This window comes from Ctenopharyngodon idella, chromosome 5 (assembly GCF_019924925.1).
Source record: "Ctenopharyngodon idella isolate HZGC_01 chromosome 5, HZGC01, whole genome shotgun sequence".
In the NCBI taxonomy this organism is placed as follows: Eukaryota; Metazoa; Chordata; class Actinopteri; order Cypriniformes; family Xenocyprididae; genus Ctenopharyngodon; species Ctenopharyngodon idella.
The window spans coordinates 34741477-34763980 of NC_067224.1; the positions used below are offsets into that span (position 1 = coordinate 34741477).

The 22504-nt window shown below is 39.8% G+C and overlaps 1 protein-coding gene across 18 annotated transcripts in view; it reads right to left on the bottom strand.

Moving 5' to 3' along the window:
• Positions 1-22504, bottom strand: part of fbrsl1 (fibrosin-like 1) — a 312510-nt gene that overhangs the window by 21963 nt on the left and 268043 nt on the right. For all 18 annotated transcript variants that reach the window (XM_051894129.1, XM_051894127.1, XM_051894130.1 and 15 more), the window contains one exon: positions 18121-18169. In XM_051894129.1, coding sequence (XP_051750089.1) covers positions 18121-18169 — 49 coding nt within the window. The remainder of the gene's footprint in view (positions 1-18120; positions 18170-22504) is intronic.

The following is a 22504-nucleotide window of genomic DNA, read 5'->3' on the forward strand; positions in this document are numbered from 1 at the left end:
CAGAGCAATAGAATGATAGATAGAATGACAGAACGATACATAGAATGACAAAACGATAGAAAGAATGATAGAAAGAATGAATGACTGAACGATAGAAAGAACGATAGACAGAATGATAGATCGATAGAGCATCAGGACACACTATTTCCGACGTGAGACACACTAATCCTAATGTTGCATACTATGATTTGGGATGCAGCCTGTTTCTATTTCCAGACCATTAAGCCACCCCCACCCCCCACACTTTACAACAATATTCTCAACCGTCTCCTGTTGCACATGCAAATGGGAGATTATGGATTTACGTCTTAGTCTGCCTCTGTTTTATATGTAATAAAAACAGCTCATATGCAAACGGGGTCTTAAGATAAGGCAGCAGGGGATGCAAATTCTCCCAAATGACCAGGGGCCATTGATGCTTATTGCAAATACTCACACACCGCACTGCCTTCTGCTGTGAGAACTCAAGCCTAACGCTACACATTCTGAGCTCATTTCCTTTGCAAACCCTGTGGTACATCTCTCCATCATCACTGTGTGCCAAAAAATAAACATTAATACTCATGCACAAAGACAGATATAAAACCACAAGTAACAAACTAAAAGCTGCCTCCAGCTGATGAAGTCAACAAACAGAATAAGACAAGAATTTATCCTGCGAGCAGGTGCTGCATGGAGAGCTGTCATCTTTTCACAGATTAGCTGCATCCAGACAGGAAATTCTCTCCTCTTTACCAGTCAAATCCACTGGGATCTGCATTTCATTGTGCCAACAAAGAACAGAGAATGCCAAAACATCTAAATCGCAAACTGGGTGGGTTCCTCTAGCTGATGAAACAGATTTTGGCTTCAGAAATGTTGATTATAAACCTGAATGTTGTCTCACAGCTGTCAAAATGTGAAAAATATATTTATGTATACCCATAAATATATTTATGGGTATACATACACACACACACACACACACACAAAAGTTGCTGTTTGGATTTAAATAAGCAAATGCTTAAGAGTCTATGTTTGGATCATTATTGCAGTGATTATTATGTTTCTAGCATGTGATATGTTTGGCAACAGTTCTTCTAACCCTAACTGATGGAGTGTATAGCTTTTAATTTTTTAAACAACCATGTAGGAAGACACATCATGGCCATATTCCAAGATGACAATGTCAAGATTCACCAGGGTTAAAACTGTGAAAGAGTGGTTCAGAGAGCATGAAGAATCATTTTCACACATGAATTGGCACCTCTGAGTCCAGACCTTAATTTCATTGAAAGTCTTTGGGATGTGCTGGAGTAGACTTTACATAGTGCTCACCTCTTGCATTGTCAATACAAGATCTTGACCAAAAATTGATGCACCTCTTGATGGAAGTAAATGTTGTGATGTTATTTATTTCATATATATTATTAATTACATATATAGCATATATGTAATTAAAATTCTGAATTTTAAAATAGAAATTATTTAACATACATTAAAGTATTTTAATGTACAGCAGAAAACAAAAATACTAGATTTGTAGGCCACAATATCAACATTGCTGTATCCCTGATAGCGTGTTTCACTTTTAATCACTGTATAGCATTACATGCAGCTACTACAGTATTTACAGTACTATTGCATAATCTATCCTGATATACCCCCCCCAGAAGTTTAGTTTCAGCTCTTCTAAACCCATCCCCTACTGAGATCACAGACATGCAAAAACAGCCTGTGTGTTTCAAGACATTTTAAGGGCCAATGACAGCTGGTGCGAAGACATTGGTCCTCTATTTCCATCTCTGTTCGGGACAGGGCAAGGCGGTACCAGAGCACTCCGGGTGTTAAGCTGCAACATGTTGGCTGGTGAAGCCACACAGAAAATCTGTGAGCGCCTACTGTTCATTTCAGAGATCTGGAAGCTTTCCGTGCCCTCTATGAACCACTGCTTCCCCATGCTGGGAACAGACTCACACTGTGCCCATATGGCTTAGACGGCATATGCCATCCTGTTTCATGCCATGCGTGATTACTGACGGACAGAATGAAGACTGAGGGGCAAAATGCGTAAGAAAAATGATTAACTTCTTTGTATTGGCCCTGAGTTTCATTAGTTATCAAAAATTACATTTTGGTATTAGAAACTAGACTATTTCATGTTAAAGAAATAGTTCACCCCAAAATGAAAATTCTGTCATCATTTAAACTCATGTTGTTCTAAACCTGAATGAAAACAAAATGAGAAACTCTGAAGACTGTGCTGGTCACTCTTTTCAATGCAGTTGCAATGAATAGGGACTTAAGATTTTAAGCTTCATAAAAGGACATAAAAGCACCATAAAAGTATAAAAGTAGTCCACATGACTAATGCGCTTCTGAAACCACACAAAAGATTTGCGTGAACAATCTCAAAACGGTTATTTATTGAAAATCTTGTCAACTAGTTCTCCTTAACACGCTCATAGAAGTACTAATGATTTGTGACCAAAATTAAGTTAAATGAATTGATTCACTAAATAAGTCTAAATTATTAATGCATGATTCAAACTGTATTAGGTTACGTTTGAGGAAGATTATCAATGAACAACAACCTGAACTGCTTTTGCATCCCTTTTTAAAGTGCCAGTCCTTGTTCATTATAGCTGAAAAAGAGCATGTCTTCATATTTTCTCCTTTGTGCTCTGCAGAAGAAATTAAGTCATACTGGTTTAGAACAACATAAAGGTGAGTAAATAACACTAGAAATATAATTTCTGGATGAAAAAAATTCTACTACTTTCACAGTATGCAGCACTTCTGAAACATTCATTTTTACGACGGCGATAAAAATACAAGCTCTTCACTAATCTATCTGTGCCTCTGATGTGGGCTGGCCATTTCCAAACGTCCCAGATTGTTTGTGTGGTACCACGTTGTGCCCAAACGGCTCATCATTTCATTAATTAGCTTGAGCTGCACGGTTGGCAAACGCGGCAGGCACGGCGGCAGCTGTCTGGATTGATTAGAGAAGAGGACCCAGCGCTGCAATTATCTAGATGACTGCAGACAATGGCTGTCTGCTCTAATAAAGATTCGTCTTACGGCTCAGAAGGGTGTTGGAATCAGCAGAGACTCAGTCGTATGCAGGCCAATACAACAGACAAATTTCGATTCCCTGGCCTTTGACATTTGGAGTAAAAGCCAAAATATTTGAACCACCCATAAATGGCCACATATTAAGTCTTTCAGCTGAAGAAGTCAGACAATGACTTTGGTTCTTATTAGATTAACCTCAATATAGGGTTTGGATTAGTAATATGTTAGATAGTTATTTTGGCCATTTTGAGTTTATTGACAGATTAACTGAAGTGGTCATTCTGCCTTTGTTAAAGGATAGTACACTTTTCTGTTGTCAAATATTTTTAGTTAATAATAGAGTAAATATTGTGTAAAGTAAGTGTTCATTTAAATTAAGCAATTTTGTGTATATCTTTATAATAAGGAATCATTAACATTAGTTAATGCATTGGGTATCATGAACTAACAATAAACATTTAATCATTTATTGATCTAAGTTAATGTTAATTAACAAATATGCTATTCTTCGGACTACCTGATCAACTTGGTCAACTGTAGTAAACGGTACACAATGGCAAGTGGAAATATTGGTTTAATTTAGCTATGTTTGTTTGAACCAGAAACTAATTCAGAAGAAGAAGAGTGAATTATACAGACAGGCCCAGTACTACGGGGGTGCTTAAGGGTGCAAACGAAATCGTGAGCGCCCTTAGTTCATACTGTAGTAATATCATATTGAAAAATTGAAGATTTGGTAAACGCTCCAGTGCGTATTTGTGCTTGTGCTCTGGAGAACGTCAAATGTTTCTGTTTACTATATGTTTTTACAGCTGTAAGCTACGTAGCCAATCACAGACATGTTTGTTGATTTCTTGAACGCAGTGACCAATCAGAAGTCAGAATCCACTCACTGGTCAAAACGCCAGAGCTTTTTTTTTTTTCAATGATGAGTTCTGCATGCTTGCGAATCCTCTCACTGACAAAGTGTAGACACAATGTAAATAAGAGATTTATTGTGCAATATAGACAACTTTGATTATAACGGAACTTTGTGAGATCGCAAACTGAGATGAGTGACAGCTTTTTAGTGATTATTAAGGGAGCTGTCTTTGGCTAGAAGCTATATATAATCCATTCAGAATTTGAATAAAAGTCGACACAAAACAGTAATTGATATGATTAGCCTTTGGCTTGACTATGTTATCAAACAGCTAATAATGTGTTGCTAATTTTACACAAACCATGTTCCCATTCGCAACTCAGTTGATAAGATGGGTTACAAGTTTGTGATGATAGGAGAAAGGGGCGGTTTAAATTTATTGAAACTGTGTTTAGTAAACTGCAGTTTAAAAGAGAAAATACTCAGCAATGGTGTTGACTGATGAATTTGCACATGGTTTGACTTAAAGCATATTAAAAACACCACACAGACATATAAACAACATCAAAAACTCGATTTTCACCACAGGGGGTCTTTTAAGTGCCATTCAAGTTGTGAGAAGAGCACAAGAACTGATGACTCTGACTATAAGAACAGCCATCATTATAGAACATTCTGGAATGGCAACCCATTCTCTCTTGGGTTCTCCGGCTCTGGTTTCTTTCCAGCCGACTCTCAGCCTCGCTTCACGGGGCAGCGCCAGGCTCAGCATGGGCAATAATTCCACCTCAGCATGTCAGCTTTATTTAGCTGCATAATGCCCTTACAAACCTAACAATACCTCTTTGTTACCCTGCAGGAGAGCATCCTCTATTAGCACTGCCAGCTGCTTTTCTCCTGATTTACAGGCCGCAGAGAAAAGCAGGAGGTGAAACAGGAGGAGAAAAGCGAATGAAAAGGGAAAAAAACAGGCCAAACAACATGGGCGAAAGCCATTTTTGTGGTAGCGAGCATTTTGCCATGGGAGAGCACAAATAAAGGTGTTCACTAACAATGCTATCAGGCATGAACCTGCTTTAGACCTGTATGACATTAGGTGCATATAATATCATCTTTCAGCGAGTAACTGATTACTTTTCAGTGGAAGGGGAAACGGATGAATGGGAATCATTCAACGGCCCAAGTAGCATAACATGGGTCTCAAAGAGCTCTTGTGCCTTCATGCACCTCTTTTTATGTACCTGGAACTGGCTTTCCTACCACGGTGAACTCAAAAGGAACAATCCCAGTTTGACGGGCCTTCTTCTACCCGTCACACCTGACTTGTTGTTTTGACATTGTGGCCATAGTGGCAAGGTGGTGTAAAGGCATATTGTCAATATTTTCATTCGGATAATGTTCCCTCAAGTGCTTTTTCACTTAACCGCTTCCAGTCAAAAAATGAGCACTGGACGGAAACCGCTTTGCTTGGTTAGCGTGCACGCCCGCGCACACACCTCACAAGAAGGGGCACATGTGGACGACCGCATGCATGTTTTTCAAATGTCTTATGATCTTTTTTTTGTTCCCTAATGACTCGCCTTGTGACTTTATTATAAAATAATTCAGCCATCTCAAGGCGAAGAATATCTCGACATCTTCACGGCAAATTAAACTGGATAATCGCCTTTAAGTAGAGCTGATTGTATCTTTCATAGTGTGACTTTATGGAAAAAAAACGTGTTAAAGAAAGGACATGACATGAACACGGGTCAAGTAACAGTCAGACCAACGGTTTGATCAGACTTTGATCAGACCCTCATAAAGATCTCATTGTATGGACTGTTTACTACCATTCCTGGGCGTTTTCCGCGTAAAACATGGCTCCTTTTCACTGAAATTCTTCACAGATGCTTGAAGAGCATTCCGTCTCATTAAAGACCATACAGGGCATGTATTATTCTGTTGTTTCTATGAATGCCTTCAGAAATTGCAACACCTGAACAACACACTGGATGAAATTGAGATTGCATCACAGGTGAAAAGATATATTTCCGCCAGCAGCGCAGAAGGCACTGGAAAAACTCTTTTCATTTTGCTGAAGGGGGAAATAACCCCAAACAAAACATTCATTGTCACAATCTTATCTTTCAATCTATATCCTTCAAGGCTTGTTTTTTTTTCAGGTAGTCTGAGGGCTAGCATCTAACAAAAAGCTTCTGTATTTAACAGACCCAAAAGAAGCCAGAAACACCATTATTTGGGAGTATCTAGGGTCCTGTTCAGAAATTCATCACTTCTGTATGACACTGTTTTAAGAGGCGACATCGGAGTGTTTACAATAGCCAAGCGTGTCCTTTCATGCAGTCAGGGGCTAAATTACAGCTCTGAGACCCTCTTGTTCAACTCTGATGGGACTCCTCATGTGGGTTTGACACTGGGATAAAGACATGGGATAAGGTTGCAGGGAAATATCAGGTTAGCAAACACACACTACTTTTAGGCACCCTAAATCATTCAAGAACAGGACTAAACACAATGGGGAGAGGTATACGATGACTGCCAGTTTTTTAAAGCTCAACAGAAGCAATGCAAGCAGATTTATGGAGGTAAAATATAAAATATTGTTGTTGAAGAGTACAATAGAGAAACAAAAAAAAAAGAAACAAAGCATGACCAGTATAGTCTGATTCACTCTTTTGAGGCAGTTCTTTTAATAAATGTCCCAAAAGACTTGCAAGTTATCAGTCTAAATCTGAAATCCATCACATTTTTACTGGATGTTTATGTGACAACATACGTTTCACACACATCAGTATGACATACAGAACGTATTGTACGTCAACCTTGTTCGTTTGCATCAAATTAAATATGGCATCTACTCTGACCAGGGTTTATGATGTTTAAACTGTATGAGGCCAGACTTTAACCCATCTGTATAGACTTTAAGCAGTACAGTGGGGAGGGAAGTAATAAAGGCAGTCTGAAGGGGCAAAGAAGGTTTTGGAGGCATGCCAGTAAAACTAATGGAGACAGGCCCTCTGTCCTGACCTCGAGCACCGCTCAGGGGGACCCGCTCAAACATGCATGTCTCCTCTAATTTCCTGTTACACACACACACTCACAGAAAACTTTCTGCATTTTTACATTTTCACTTAGTATAATATAAGCTTAATGATATAAGATTTATAAGCGGTTTTCTTCATGGGGACCAAACAATGTCCCCATAATGTAGAAGAAACAACAAACTGCCTTATTACGGTCACCATATTCACATTTTTACATACAGTGGGTACGGAAAGTATTCAGACCCCCTTAAATTTTTCACTCTTTGTTATATTGCAGCCATTTGCTAAAATCATTTAAGTTCATTTTTTTTTCCTCATTAATGTACACACAGCACCCCATATTGACAGAAAAACACATAATTGTTGACATTTTTGCAGATTTATTAAAAAAGAAAAACTGAAATATCACATGGTCCTAAGTATTCAGACCCTTTGCTCAGTATTTAGTAGAAGCACCCTTTTGATCTAATACAGCCATGAGTCTTTTTGGGAAAGATGCAACAAGTTTTTCATACCTGTATTTGGGGATCCTCTGCCATTCCTCCTTGAAGATCCTCTCCAGTTCTGTCAGGTTGGATGGTAAACATTGGTGGACAGCCATTTCTAGGTCTCTCCAGAGATGCTCAATTGGGTTTAAGTCAGGGCTCTGGCTGGGCCATTCAAGAACAGTCACGGAGTTGTTGTGAAGCCACTCCTTCGTTATTTTAGCTGTGTGCTTAGGGTCATTGTCTTGTTGGAAGGTAAACCTTCGGCCCAGTCTGAGGTCCTGAGCACTCTGGAGAAGGTTTTCGTCCAGGATATCCCTGTACTTGGCCGCATTCATCTTTTCCTCGATTGCAACCAGTCGTCCTGTCCCTGCAGCTGAAAAACACCCCCACAGCATGATGCTGCCACCACCATGCTTCACTGTTGGGACTGTATTGGACAGGTGATGAGCATTGCCTAGTTTTCTCCACACATACCGCTTAGAATTAAGGCCAAAACGTTCTATCTTGGTCTCATCAGACCAGAGAATCTTATTTCTCACCATCTTGGAGTCCTCCATGCGGGCTTTCATGTGTCTTGCACTGAGGAGAGGCTTCCGTCGGGCCACTCTGCCATAAAGCCCCGACTGGTGGAGGGCTGCAGTGATGGTTGACTTTCTACAACTTTCTCCCATCTCCCGACTGCATCTCTGGAGCTCAGCCACAGTGATCTTTGGGTTCTTCTTTACCTCTCTCACCAAGGCTCTTCTCCCCCAATAGCTCAGTATGGCCAGACGGCCAGCTCTAGGAAGGGTTCTGGTCATCCCAAACGTCTTCCATTTAAGGATTATGGAGGCCACTGTGCTCTTAGGAACCTTAAGTGCAGCAGAAATTGTTTTGTAACCTTGGCCAGATCTGTGCCTTGCCACAATTCTGTCTCTGAGCTCTTCAGGCAGTTCCTTTGACCTCATGATTCTCATTTGCTCTGACATGCACTGTGAGCTGTAAGGTCTTATATAGACAGGTGTGTGGCTTTCCTAATCAAGTCCAATCAGTATAATCAAACACAGCTGGACTCAAATGAAGGTGTAGAACCATCTCAAGGATGATCAGAAGAAATGGACAGCACCTGAGTTAAATATATGAGTGTCACAGCAAAGGGTCTGAATACTTAGGACCATGTGATATTTCAGTTTTTCTTTTTTAATAAATCTGCAAAAATGTCAACAATTCTGTGTTTTTCTGTCAATATGGGGTGCTGTGTGTACATTAATGAGGAAAAAAATGAACTTAAATGATTTTAGCAAATGGCTGCAATATAACAAAGAGTGAAAAATTTAAGGGGGTCTGAATACTTTCCGTACCCACTGTATATATTTTTTTACATGCAGTATATTAATATACAGTATTTGGATTTATCAGAGGGTTTTATTTACTTGCCAATGTCAACTTTTCGTATAGTACTTGGCAGTGTTCATTTTGGACCCTAAGTGCAAATTCTTTCTAATAACAAAACAAAACAGAACATTTACAAGCTTTACACTTGAAAACAAATGCATGCATCTAGAATCCAGCTTCTTGGAAGCATGGGGCACACAAAGCACATAAACAGTTGTCAACTAAAAGAGGTGAACATGAGTAAAAGGGCTTGCTTAATGTTTAGGTTTAATGCATGAGGTGTAGCATTTCAAAGATTTCTGTCCATGACTATACTCAAAGCAACCTTTCAAGTACAGGTCCATCTATTTTTCCTTCAAAAGTGTTTGAGTGCAAATAAGCCAGCTAAAAGCCTCCTAGAAGAGAAGCATTTTAAAGCTGCTTTGAAAGGGAGACCCAGGTGGTTCATTCTTGCTGAAGAACCTTTGGGCCATACAGTTCTCACTGCTCCTGGTTTAAATTCAGGTGGTTAGTAAAGGAAAATCCATAGCCTTGGGTAAATAATAAAGCACCACAGCTGCCCATGTAGATGTTCACCAAAACTGTCTCCTGTGACATGCGTTCAATTTACTTGCAATCATAAGAGAAGACCTCCAAAACACAAACTTATCAAACCTACAGGGGTTCACACCTGAGCTGAATGTATTTATCGCAGATATCTTGGATTCATGGGGAAAAATAACATTTAAGGTGTCCAGTCCAACAAGGAACATGCATGTATGAATAGAAAGGAGCTCATGTAAACATGAGGGTTGTGCACCATTCAGAATTGATTTGAGATTTCCTTTTAAAGTCCAATTAAATTCCTGAATTGAGTTTAAAAAACAGGATACACAATTTCAATTCAAATTTGAATGTTATTACGTAGAATTAAAAAGGGCTGAAATTCAAAAGAAATACATATGACTGTCATTTTTAACGAAACAATTTTAATTAATGCATTTCATTATAATACATAAAAAAAAAAAAAAAAAAAAAAAAAAAAAAAAGACTTTTGTAGACCTGGGTGGGAGGACACTTAATTTTCCAGAATGCATTGCTTGTGTTAAATGTATTTAAATTCTTCTTCCTGTCATTCCAATTCAAATTCCAATTCAATTTCCTGACGGCAGAAGGTCTGGACTCTTTCGCAGCTTTCACTGGCCAAGGACCACCCAAGACGACGTTTGACTGACATGTAACGCAACCAATCAGTTTGTTTTGTTCTGCGTCATGGTTAGGGGTGTGAAAATGTAAAGTTGATGTCCCTACAATAACAGATCGGCGTGCATCTAATAAATTATTAATTCAAGAACGTTGTGTAAGTTTACTTTAACAATGGAGCTGTGAACTTCACATACTTTTGAAAATCCAGCGTTTAGTTGATCCTGATAAGTGCTCACTGTCACAGCTGTAAACATGACAGCTTCTTCTTCCACGAGGGGGTTTGGCATCACGGCATTTGTTTCTAGGTGGACCGTTAAAGAACGCGACACACACGTCTCCCAGACATCCTATAGAATTCAACCAACCAGATGATGACTTTGAAAATCCTGAAGTGTTTCCAGTTAAGTGTTCCATATGCATCAGATGTGTCAGTGACGTCTAAGGCTGGGACTGTGTGGGTTAAACTTCAACTTTAAGATGACATCACAAAATTCACATGAACTCCACTGGCTGTAGCGCACAAAAAGCAGGACTTGTTTGGTACCTGCTCATCTTTTCCACATCTATTGCCATTGTGGCCCTCCATGCCCCCTCACACCTAGGAAAGGCAGCAAGGTCTACCTCTAAATGGCTCTTCATAGTCGAGATCCACTCCTGGGATCCTCTTATCCGGTCTCTCCCCAGCGAGGCAACACATCAGCGGGGTTCAGCGTCCCACTCTTTCGCTGCTCTCCAGCGCGGTGCTAAAATAACAGCCACTCTGGGTCTGAATGGGGCCACTGGAGAGGAAGGCTGTTAAGAGGCCTATCCTGTGCTCGGCACAAGGGGGAACAGATGCCTGTTTGATTAATAGAAGACCACACAGACTGGGATTTCAAAATTTTTTTCTTTCCTTCCCTTTTCAGCGACGAGAGCCTCACACAGTGGTATTTGCGCCTTAGCGTAGCTCGAAACGATTAATGACCGTCTGAACATAAAATACGAGATCTCTGCGCAATGTCTCTCGCTGAAGAGCGTCCCTCTGCGGTTTTCTACCATGTGCTGATTTCAGGGCTAATTAGCTTAACCTCACAAACCGTCTCTGAGCTGCAAGACTTCAGCGTGATGAATGCAGATGGAAAAACGCATCTGCGGAGTAACTTAAACGCACAGAAGCATGTGTTTGTACTTGCCATGGCGGTGTGACTTATATCTTGAACACTGAATATGTATAGCATTGATAAAGAGCAAATAAAAACATAAATACTTCTTTGTAGCATGACATACCGCAACCACGTTTGAGCGCGCCTAAGTCCTTTGAACTCCAACAAGCATGGAAGCGCTTTTATATTGTTCCTGGTCATGGAATTCTGTTCATTTAACCTCCTTCCTGTGCTCGGCCACAGAATTCCGGTCTTTATAAGATCCTTCTGAACCGGTTCCCAAAATGTCGAATCCATTACAAGCGTGTTTGCAATATCCATCCAGTCTAGCAATTCGTCTCTGCCAGTGACTGAACATTATCCAAGATTCATGTTTGGCCACAAGCAACAACCATCTGGCTTTGCGAGCTAGGATAACAACGTCCTCTGCAAATAGCATTGACTTCAAAAGCAGGACACAATGAAACAAAATGCTAAAAATCTCATCCTGGCATCTCCTTCAAACGAGCGATAAAGAGCCAAGCGTACATATTTGATATTCACTGCCTATTCTAGCCATCCTGATAAAAAACATACTCTCTCTGGCTAAAAAAATGCAGCTACCCTGCAGCTAGACTGATGGTTATCCCAGCCCTAGCGGGAGTGATCACACTGGGGATAGTTAAACGAGCTCCAGCAATCAACTCTTGAAAGAAACCGGTCATTAGCTGGCCCACGAGTGCTAAAATTACCCTGCGCAAATGCAGGCAGACTCCTGAGAAGGCCTGACCTCAACTTTACAAGCAGCTTTCCTCGCTGTAGGGCCGCTAGATCATCTCAAGAGCGCTGCTCCATCCCCGTCTGGTCCCAGGGCGGCCATGGCACAGAGTAAGGATGGTTTAACCAGGCTTAGACCGGTAGCTCTGGGAAAGCTTACTGAGAGGTGAAAGACGCTTACTTTAAACCTGCCCAACTATGGAACAATGGCTTCTCTTATGGTGGATGAAGTCTTTCCTCAGCTTTCTATGGAACATCACACGCATCAAATGTTATTATTTAATGACTTGGGCAACAATTTGTCAATCTTGTGAAAACATGTCCACTTAAGATCTGTGTTAAGATTTATGTGCATTATTTTCAAACACATTTTCCCTCAAAAAACAGTTATTTCCAATGGGGATTGTTATTACTGTAATGGAATGATTTAATGATCTAAGTAAGTGTAAATTTAAGGAAATACAACAAATACTATGATGGGCAGGATATAGCCCAGGAATGTTTTTGACAGGCATACTAGTGAAACTTCTGGACAACATTCAATTTCCGCAAAGTCAAGTATTTGAAAGGTTAAGTTGTGTCTCATAAATTATGGCTCAGAAAACTGTCCAACAAATCTCTGCAAATGAAAGCTACAGCAATATCAATACCCCATGCACAGTCAGCCTAAATGCACAGCAACTGATAGCATTTCAGCAAATGGCCAGACGTCAACAAAATCAATACACCATGTGCGATCATTCGACCAAATTGGAATGAAATGAAAAGGGAAACGAACATGTTGAGATGTAATATTATTTTCTGAAACGTGTTAAGAAAAACAACTCCCGCCAGTTAAGATAATAGTTACAGTCACCATAGTATAGCATGGCTCTAGCGCCTCTCCATTTAAATAGAACATGACAACAGAATCATAATTTAAAAAATCATAAATATTGAAAGGAAATTAAAATAATTTATGGAATAGGTTAGTCGACAGGGTATGTTTTTCTGTTTGCGCAGAGCAAAACGACGGGCGGAGAGGAAGAGGAAGATAGCTTTAGTAATTGCTTTTTCTACCCCTGAAGCAGCTTCCTGCCTTTTATCAAAAAGGCAATCTCTGTCAGTAATGGCTCAATTAATAATTAAACACATGTTTTATCTCCTCCACGCTCCTGCTATTTATTTTCATCTTCCTGACAGGCAGAACTACACAAACAGGGTTAGCGCTATCAATAAAGAGGAACATTCATAACACTCGCTTTCCAGAAATGAAAGGAAAACACACACACGAGCCAGCTACCACAACAAATGGTCATATGTTCTGAGATGGTGGGGAAGAATAATAAAAGTTGGAAATAATAAAGAGATATGAATGCCATTCTGCTATTTGAGCTGAAGTTGCAGTTCTGTTTCAGAGCCAAGTGGGACCAAACGACATTTATGAAACACTCCGACTCTGAGAGAAATTTTCCTTGTCTAAAACAATTCAACTGAATATATATACAAAAAGCTTCAGAGCGTGGGTGTTTCTTCAAAGTAATTTACATGCTTTACATATTGGTCAGACAGTCGGATCTCTTCCTGTCTAGCTAGCCAGAATAAGTTGCAATATGGGCCAGACTTTGAATAAATGGCAATATGTGTGTAAACCACGAGCCAAAAAGGCATAGAACAGAAAACAAGCATGAACAATCACCCAAATAAAGGACAACAGCATTCTATGTTTATTAATATCAAATGACAAGCTCGGCTAAATGACTAGCCACACCACAAAAAGAGCTCGGACAAAACAGCTGTGGAACATTTACACACAATAACAGCTGGACAGGCTTTATTAAACAAATACAAATCCAATTCCACCTGTATGTGCAACATTAACCTCAGCAATGACTGGTGGGTTTAATATTAGCTGCTAATCTTGAAATATCCCAAGTCCGTACGCTGGTCCATCCCTGACTGTGACTCCTCGATCTCTGCGCCTCCATGATCCAACAGCTGCAAAGCTGATTAGCTGGTCAAGAGGTCAACTTCTATTCATTATTTAATGGGCAAGAGGCCACAAACACTGCAGCGCTAAGGTTAGCAATACATCAGCATTAACCTCAGTAGAGGAGAAGAGCCGCATACAAACACACTCTCATTCTCCACCGCTTCCCCCCAAATCCTTTGACCCCTGCTGGCCTCCGCTCATTTTTCCCTCCCTCTATTTTTTTGCCCATGCAGGAGGGGAGAGAAGCGAGTGCATTTTATATTCTGAAGGACTGAGGGGAGGGCGTGTGCGAAGGGGGGCTCCTCCGCTGAGGCGGAGCAGGGAGCAGACTTTTATTGACATGCAGCAAATAGCGGGTAGGAACAAAGGCCACTCAACGGCTATTGAATCGTGGGCCTGCAGACAGAGTGCTTGATTAGCGATTCGACACGGAGACCCTGAGCCGTGTAGCATATAATGAGTGCTTAGAGAACGACCCTGCGGCTCCCTGGGGACGGCGGTGGAGGGGAGGCAGGGCGGGGGGAGTAGCATCCATCCTCTGCGGAATTGATTCGGCCAAATGCTATCAAGAAAAACAGAGTATAACGTGTGACGGCCAGATGTGGCTCTTAATCCGGAATTACATACGTTATGATAACGGTATGGACTGTAAATATTATTCATAATAAATTAGTTGGGTCAATTTGTTTTCATGGGCTGGTGAGCAGATAGATTTTTGCAACGGTGGATTAACGGCGAAAACCGGTGCGTTATCAATTTGATCTTGTGCGGTTGTGGCAATGGCTGTTACCCCCCTCCTTTTGTTGCTTTCTCACTCTCTTTCTTTCTTTGTTCTTTAGTCCTAATCCACTATGTGTGGGCCGGTAAGTTTAATGGAAACAATTTATTAAGTCCGGCTTAAAATGCCATCTGCTGTTAAGCCTTCCAAAGCCGCTAAGCTCTCAGTTTGGCCCGAAGCTGGCGGTGCTTCTCGCGTACAGTAATACGCTGTTTAAAATGAGCACAACGGGTCAAAATTAATCAGGATTAGCAAACCAGAAATCCACTTCACAAATGGCTTTTCACCACAATCTTCCTTCGCTATCCCAGCATGCCCCGGGTTTGCCTGACAGACCTCACACACAAAATGGGTGCGTCACCGCTTCACTGATGGGTAAAATGAAGAGAAAGAGAGCAACCCCCCTCCCAACTATGCTTAGAGCCTCTAACCTTATTGTGCTGCTGGCAGATGCTGCACACTGTTCTAGGTCCAACAATCACCTTATATAGCTCTGCATTAGCTGTACTGTAGCTTTGCACAGAGTAAACAATGAATGCAAAAAAGCCATATTTTATATTCGGATGGATGGATGGAAGTAACGATGACAAAATGAACATTAGACAGTACTACGAACAATAGCTACAACAATAAAACAGATGAACCAATATAGGTATATGAGTTATGAGCATGAATTCACTATGCCTTCATTCAGGGCAAGAAAAACCTGGCACTGCTAGATGGAGAGCAAGCCTCTTAAAGTTACGAAAAGCACAGCGATCATGGTAATTATGTAAGCACAGATTACAGTAAAACTAAACAGCTGTTAAGCTGATACGAAACTTGTATGTCACTGCAGTACTTGACTGAGGGCACAAAATCAATCAAATCAAGCAGCAGCGTGCACGAAAGCTGTTTACAGAAACAAAGACACATGCATATTTGTGCAAGCTGCACCACATGCATGCCGAGGTATTTCCCTGTAATGCAATTCTCCAACGCAAGACGTGAGCCAAGCGAGTGATCAGTCTGCCAGAAGTTCTCCAGGGCAGACCAATTTGGGGATCAGAGCTGAGCGAGCTTTAGATTGGTCTCGGCGGACGTACTGTAATGGGACACATATGCTCCTATACCTCCAAAATCTAGAATAACGGCCTGGAGGAATGGTGCATTCCATGGAACAAAGTCTGGACAACCCACATTCAACAACGACAACAGGAGAACAAGGGTAATGATACTATACATTCCTTGCCAAGTGCTTTTGGAAGCTATTGCCAGAAGAGTGATTATGGCAACTGCAAAAGCGAGTGAAAAGCCATGTGACATACAGGAAATTCAAAAAATAAACTCAACACCCACCACGATTTCAATTCATTTCACTTAGGAAATAGAAGTTTTACCAAAGTCAAGAATTAAGATAGGTATCTGTAATACAGCCCCAGGAACAGAGAGCCAAAGTTTTCCAGGTGACACCTAAAAGAGACCAAACTGGAACTACTGTGATACCACTGGATATAAAAGTTACGACGACTGAACTTAAACAATCATGAAACTTGCTGGATATAAAAGCCTATGAATGTAAGAGACGTACGCTAGTAAGAGCTGTGCGTGTAAACCCCACTCCCCTGATCTCAAGAGATGCTCTAGTGACTGGCGCTAGAGGTTGCAGCCTTTAGCCTCCTTGTTAGAGCATCCGACTCCCATGCGGACAGGCCTGGGTTTGCGTCCCGCTTGGAGCAGGCAGGTGCGAACTGGAGGGGCTACATGAAGTCCGAATTCAAAGTATTACGCAACTTCTAGAACATTAAAAGTTAAGAAATCCACACTGGAACTATTATGAAACTTAATGGATATCAAAAGTTAAGATGCTTGAACTGGAACTATCATGAAACTTAATGGATATCAACAGTTACAAAGTCTGAACTGGAACTGGATATCAAAGATTATGACGTCAGAAATTGAACTATCATCAAATATCATGGATTTCAAAGGTTATGCACCCCTGCAAGATCTGTAATCTCTACAGTCTGGGCATCAAATTGCTAGTACGATAATATTTATTTCCTGCAGTCCTAAATCACTTAATCCACATTCCCACTCTTGGTTTTGCTTTCTTTTCTAATCCTAATCTGGCACTTCCTACCACTTTCTGCTTTCTCTGTATCATCCCTGTGATCCCTGGGAGAGGGTCGCTTGACACACATTAGCAGGATATTAAGGAAGATGCAGTTTGTCTTGCCATCAACCGTAACAGATTAGGGTGCCTGTTATATCATCATCAACAACAACAACAAGTTCTTCTGTTGACATCAGAAGTGCTCAAGCCATGTGCTCTGATCTACTTTTAAACATTTCAGCTGTTGCACAAGTCTTTTCCTATGGTTATGTCTGGAACATGTACAAAAATGACTTTAATATGGACCCCGACAGTAGTCACAAGTTCTGCTCTTCCTCTGAGCTCGACTAGTCTCCTCTCACTTCCTCTTTTCGCTGTTTTTAGAGAGTGGGGGGCAAAAGCTTTCCAAAAGACTCATGCCGGGCATCAGAAGTGTGGCATTAAACTCGACATCTCCTCCGCACTGTGCAACAAACAGAATTCGTTTCACAACTTAGTTCCCCTACAAAACCTGGATGTGAACCAACTAAAAAAAAAAATTTAAGGGCCGACTTCCCACTGCTCTCAGCTAAACTTTAACTACTGCTGGAAACAGTAAAAAGTAGCTCAAATCCGCATTAGAAGGAAACCTCTATCAGCAGCCACTTGAAAATGAGTGGAAAACACAAGGAAACAAATAAGCACCATCTCATCATTTAACAGTCTCATAGGATTTTAACAGGCTTTTAGCAGGATTACAAGGCATCTGAGATTTGCTGTCTGTTATATCGAGGACTTACTTCTGATGAGTCTGACGGCCCAGGACTTACTGCTTCCACATTTAGCACTATGTACTTCTACATGTGTGCACCCTAACATACATGACATTTGAGGGGAACCTGAAAAGATGGGTATCTCTTTGGCTCCCAAGGTTAAAAACCCTTCTAACTCTAACAATCATAAAAAAAATGAGAAAAACAGAACAGCACTATTCCGGCAAGAGTAACGTTACTCCTGTGAATGATGTATGGCTCTGAAAGTGAGCTCAGAGTTGCCTGAGGGAACATATTGCATATTGTCAGGCTTTGGGGGGAAAAATATTAACTTCAACACCAATAACCTAGACTATCTGAACTTTGGCCTGAAATGGGAACAGAGCTTGCCAGAATGGAAAATAAGTGAAACAAGGGTTTATTTGTGTGAGTTTTACTACAGTGCAATATGCACAATGAAAGTATCTTTAATATTAATTGACAACCCTGAGGTGTGCTCCGTTTTCAAAACCAGTTTATGAATGGGGTAAAAGGTCAAATCAAGCTTAATCATGTCTAGATCTACATCCAATGCAAGAAAAATGACATGTGAAACCCACAATATGCTCTTACCTTTAGGTGCAGTAGGCGAGAAAAGCTTCTCTGATCCTACATCAGATGCCTGAAAAACAGAAGTGAAACACAATTAGACCCTGTTTAAGTAAGGTTCCTTTTTAAACAACTGTTCTCGTCCTCACATTTTTTTGGGGGGAAAGCAACAACATTGGCAACAAAACACTCTAAAGATGTCTACCAACAAATAAAGAATAGTGCAAAAGATGAGGGTAAAAAAACAGGAGGAGCCAATAAAAAGCCAATAGACAATTAAAAAAGTGCAAATGTTTAACTGGAGCCAGCTTGCGCAATTTTCCACATCCCTGCTCTTAATGATTTAACAAAAGATCACTGATGGATGGTGACATCACAAATCTACCCGCAGACTACAATAGGAAAAAAGTAATCTCCCTACAAAGTGACTTAAGTGCTATGTAGACTAAACATGAGTGTGCTTTTCCTTCCCCTCCATGTAGCAGAGCGTGTAGTTTCTGGCAAGCAGCAAGAAAAAGAAAACATGCCATGCTCTTACCAAAACACACAGTCATTGACAGACAGGACGTGGGGCTCTTAACGAAGAAAGAACTCTTAAATTCTTCACACACTATACACAGGGGTGGTAAAGAATGCCAGCACACACATTCCAGCGTTTTCTTAGAATAGAGCAGTCTATCAATACATACCACACACTATGGATTTAACTTAGCAAGAGAGAGTAGTCATATGTTTAAATATGTGCTTTCTTTAGATCTATCTATCTATCTATCTATCTACCTTTTTTTTTTTTTTTTTTAACAGCAGAGTTAAATGCAAAACAATGCATAAAAAGATGAGATCAAGGAATGTGCAAAAATACATATTTTCAAAATCAAGTAGCTGGTGGGTTTGTAAGTGAAAAATAAGTCATTGTATTGAGCTCTGATTCATCATGTGACTCATCACCACTGTGATTGGTGGTTGTCAGTGTATTACAAAGGTACAAAACAGATATTAGTACTTCAATAGGTTGGTAAATTAACATTATATCAGTTAATGAAATACGTTTTTTTTAACCGTAAATTTAACAGAATTTTTTTACAATAAACAGTTGTGAACCGTAATTATTACAATATAAACCTTTAAATTATACGGTTTTAAACTGTAAAATAGACAGTAAACTAAGTGCTGTCCCGTAAATCCTAAAACGTTGCTACTGTATTTTTTACGGTAAAGTTCTGGCAACCACAGCTGCCTTTTTTTTTTTTTACCGTAAATTTTACGGGGATTTTTTTTTTTTTTTTTTTACAGTGTATGTTAAAAGTTTCAAAATTCATCAGTGCTGAATAAAGAAAAAAAAAACTATTTAAATGAATATAAAAATATTAAAAAGACTTAACAACAACAACAACAACACCACCACCACCACCACCACCACCACCACCACCACCACCACCACCACCACCACCACCACACAAGCTGACTTGGACAATCAGTTGTCCATCCTGACCCAACCCTATCCTATATCAAGCTTCACGAGGTATATGGGATATGATTATCTATAATCTTATGTTATGTCTATTATCATATATTTTGCAACCGTATACGATATGGTTAAAAAAAAAAAAAAAAAAAAAAAAAAAAAAAACACAAGCAAGAGGAAAACAGCATTGCTGTTGAAATGCTTAATTTGAAAATGTCACTATAGCTCATTTTTATAGGCATTATACTGTACACATAGTATTTTCAGATTCTGCAGCACATTTTGATGAAAATGGACCACAGTTTATCTATTTGAACCTTGTGTAGGCCAAGTTTCTAGCTCTATTAATAATGTGTTCTTTATAATGTGTACTCAGTCTAATATGCAAAACCTCCTGTGAGACCAGACCCACGACGTGGCATAATTTCTGAGACCTCCGCTGACGTGAATCCTGGACTACATTAATAAAGAGCTCTATTTCAACCCCATAATTCACAACGTCAGGGGACTAATTTTTCAGCAAGCGGGATTTTTCACTACACAAGCTCCCTGTGTCTGAGCGCTGGAACACTTTAGCTCACACCCCCGTAGGATTACATGAAAGAAAAGAGGTTCAGATGAAACTGGGCCCGTAGCATATGTATAAGCCTCGGGTTTGGGCAAAGACTGTCGTTAACGTTCGTTCGGCTCACGCCTTTAATGTTGAAAAGAAACTTTCAATACAATCATCCGTCTATGAAAGGTATTCTTATGAGAGCTTAAAGCAAGAAAGGAACTGCCAGAACATAAAAAAAGAAAAAGAAATTTATGGCGGCTGCATTTCACTGTTTGTATTTTTTGCCAGTGAGATGTTCTACCGAGCAGGCTTTAAATTGTGTCCCTACAGGCCAGAGGTCAAAGGTCACTCATAACAAATTCTTTGCACTCTTACGATGCAGGAGGCCCGAGCGGTGATTAAAGGACAGAGCGATCAAAATGAGCAGGAAAAGAGAAAGGACAGAGAGCAAGAGAGAAAGAAAACAAAGCAAAGACCCTGCCTGCTGAAGGAAGCAGAGGGGCTATAACTATTTCAAAACGGAGGAAATTGAAGCCACATTGCTGGGAGCCAAACAGCGCTGGCGGGGCCACAGGAGGCCTGACCTGAGAGGACGTGTGATACTGGATCTGGAGGTAGAGAGGCCAGGTCTGGGACTCTGAGATACCAAAACAGCCCTCAGTTCACTTCTCCCATTGCACTCATTAACTACAGGCAATGATGCAGCCTCCTCTGGACCACGACCCGACTCTCACAGGAGCCACAGAGGAAAACAGAGAGATGGATGGCCAGAGGAGGAGGTAGGGAGGGAGTTAGAAAAATAAAAGGGTCATGGTCATGTGTTGAGACATGCTGCCTACAGCTGTAAAGTGCCACTGGAAGAAGGAACAGGAAAGGGAAGACAGGGAGGTGAGGTTGTATTAATTCCACCAAACGGGTGCTAAGCCGTAAAAATAAACAATCACAACAGTCAGAGTTCAGGCTACACCAAACATCTAAACATTTTATATTGCTGCTTCTAATGCTCCACAACAAGCCAATGAAAGCAGTCTACATAAAATACTCCTTTGGGAAGATGACATATTCTGTGGTCTGACATGCTACACTCCATCTAGAACTATAGACAGCATTTAAACATCAATTTGTGAATTCTTTTAAAAAATGCATGCAGCTTTTATGACCTCAGTAATTGAGAGACTACAGTCAGACCAAAAATTATTCAGACACTAGATATAATTTCTTATATGTATTTGTACTAGCAGGTGGAGGACACTATAGTTCATTTATGTAAGTGAGGATAGCAAAATAAACTGTGACATATTATACCCAAAAATTCTTCATACAGTGGACTTCCAGTAAAATTGATAAAAATCTGGAATCAAAAATTATTCAGACACTTTGACCTGACCATGTTTTGCTTAAGTGTTATCTGACATAATTAAGATTAATGTTTTCTGACACAGTTTAACTCTGAGTTCTTGTAATATTTTATTACCATTTTTTTTAAACTATAGTGAATGAACTGTAATAATGAATGAAATGTTCAAGGTGTCTGAATAAATTTTGGTTTGACTGTATATGGAATATTTGTACATCTGCCATACCACAGGACCATGAAGAATTAAATACTGTAATTAAAAGGTGATTTCAACCTGTAATATGTTCAATAAAGATCAATATCAACATGCAAGTGCAAACTTTGCAATATGCAAAGTTTTGGTGAGGGCAATTACAACAAATTTCATCCATATTCAAATGTTATGGTAAAAAAAAAACAAAAAAAACATCTAATACCATGTAATTAACATGGTATTCCTATCAAGTAGTATTCCATGAGATTTTGGAGTATGATTTTTTTTAATGTTTTTGCAAAGACGTCTCTTTTACTCAGCAAGGTGGCATTAACTTGATCAAAAATACAGAAATATTAGGAAATATTACTATTTAAAATTCTGTTTTTTATTTGAATATGTTTTCAAATGTGATTTATTCCTGTGATGGCAAAGCTGAATTTTCAGCAGCCATTACTTCAGTCTTCAGTGTCACATGATCCTTCAGAAATCATTCTAATATGCTGATTCGGTCCTCAAGAAACATTTCTTATTTTTATCAATGTTGAAAAGAGTTGCTGCTTAATATTTTTGTGGAAACCATGATGATTTTTCAGGATTCTTTGATGAATATAAAGTTCAAAAGAACATTATACATGTCTTTATTCTCAAATTGGATCGAATGTGTCCTTGTGAAAAAAAAAAAAAAAAAAGTATCTTACTGACTCCAAACGGTAGTGTACTTCAAAGAACACCATGTTATTTATTTTTGATTTTTACTTAACCACTAACAACTAGCATGGTAAGTATCATTATACCGACTGTGCTAGTTTTTAGTGGTTAAATAAAAATCAATGA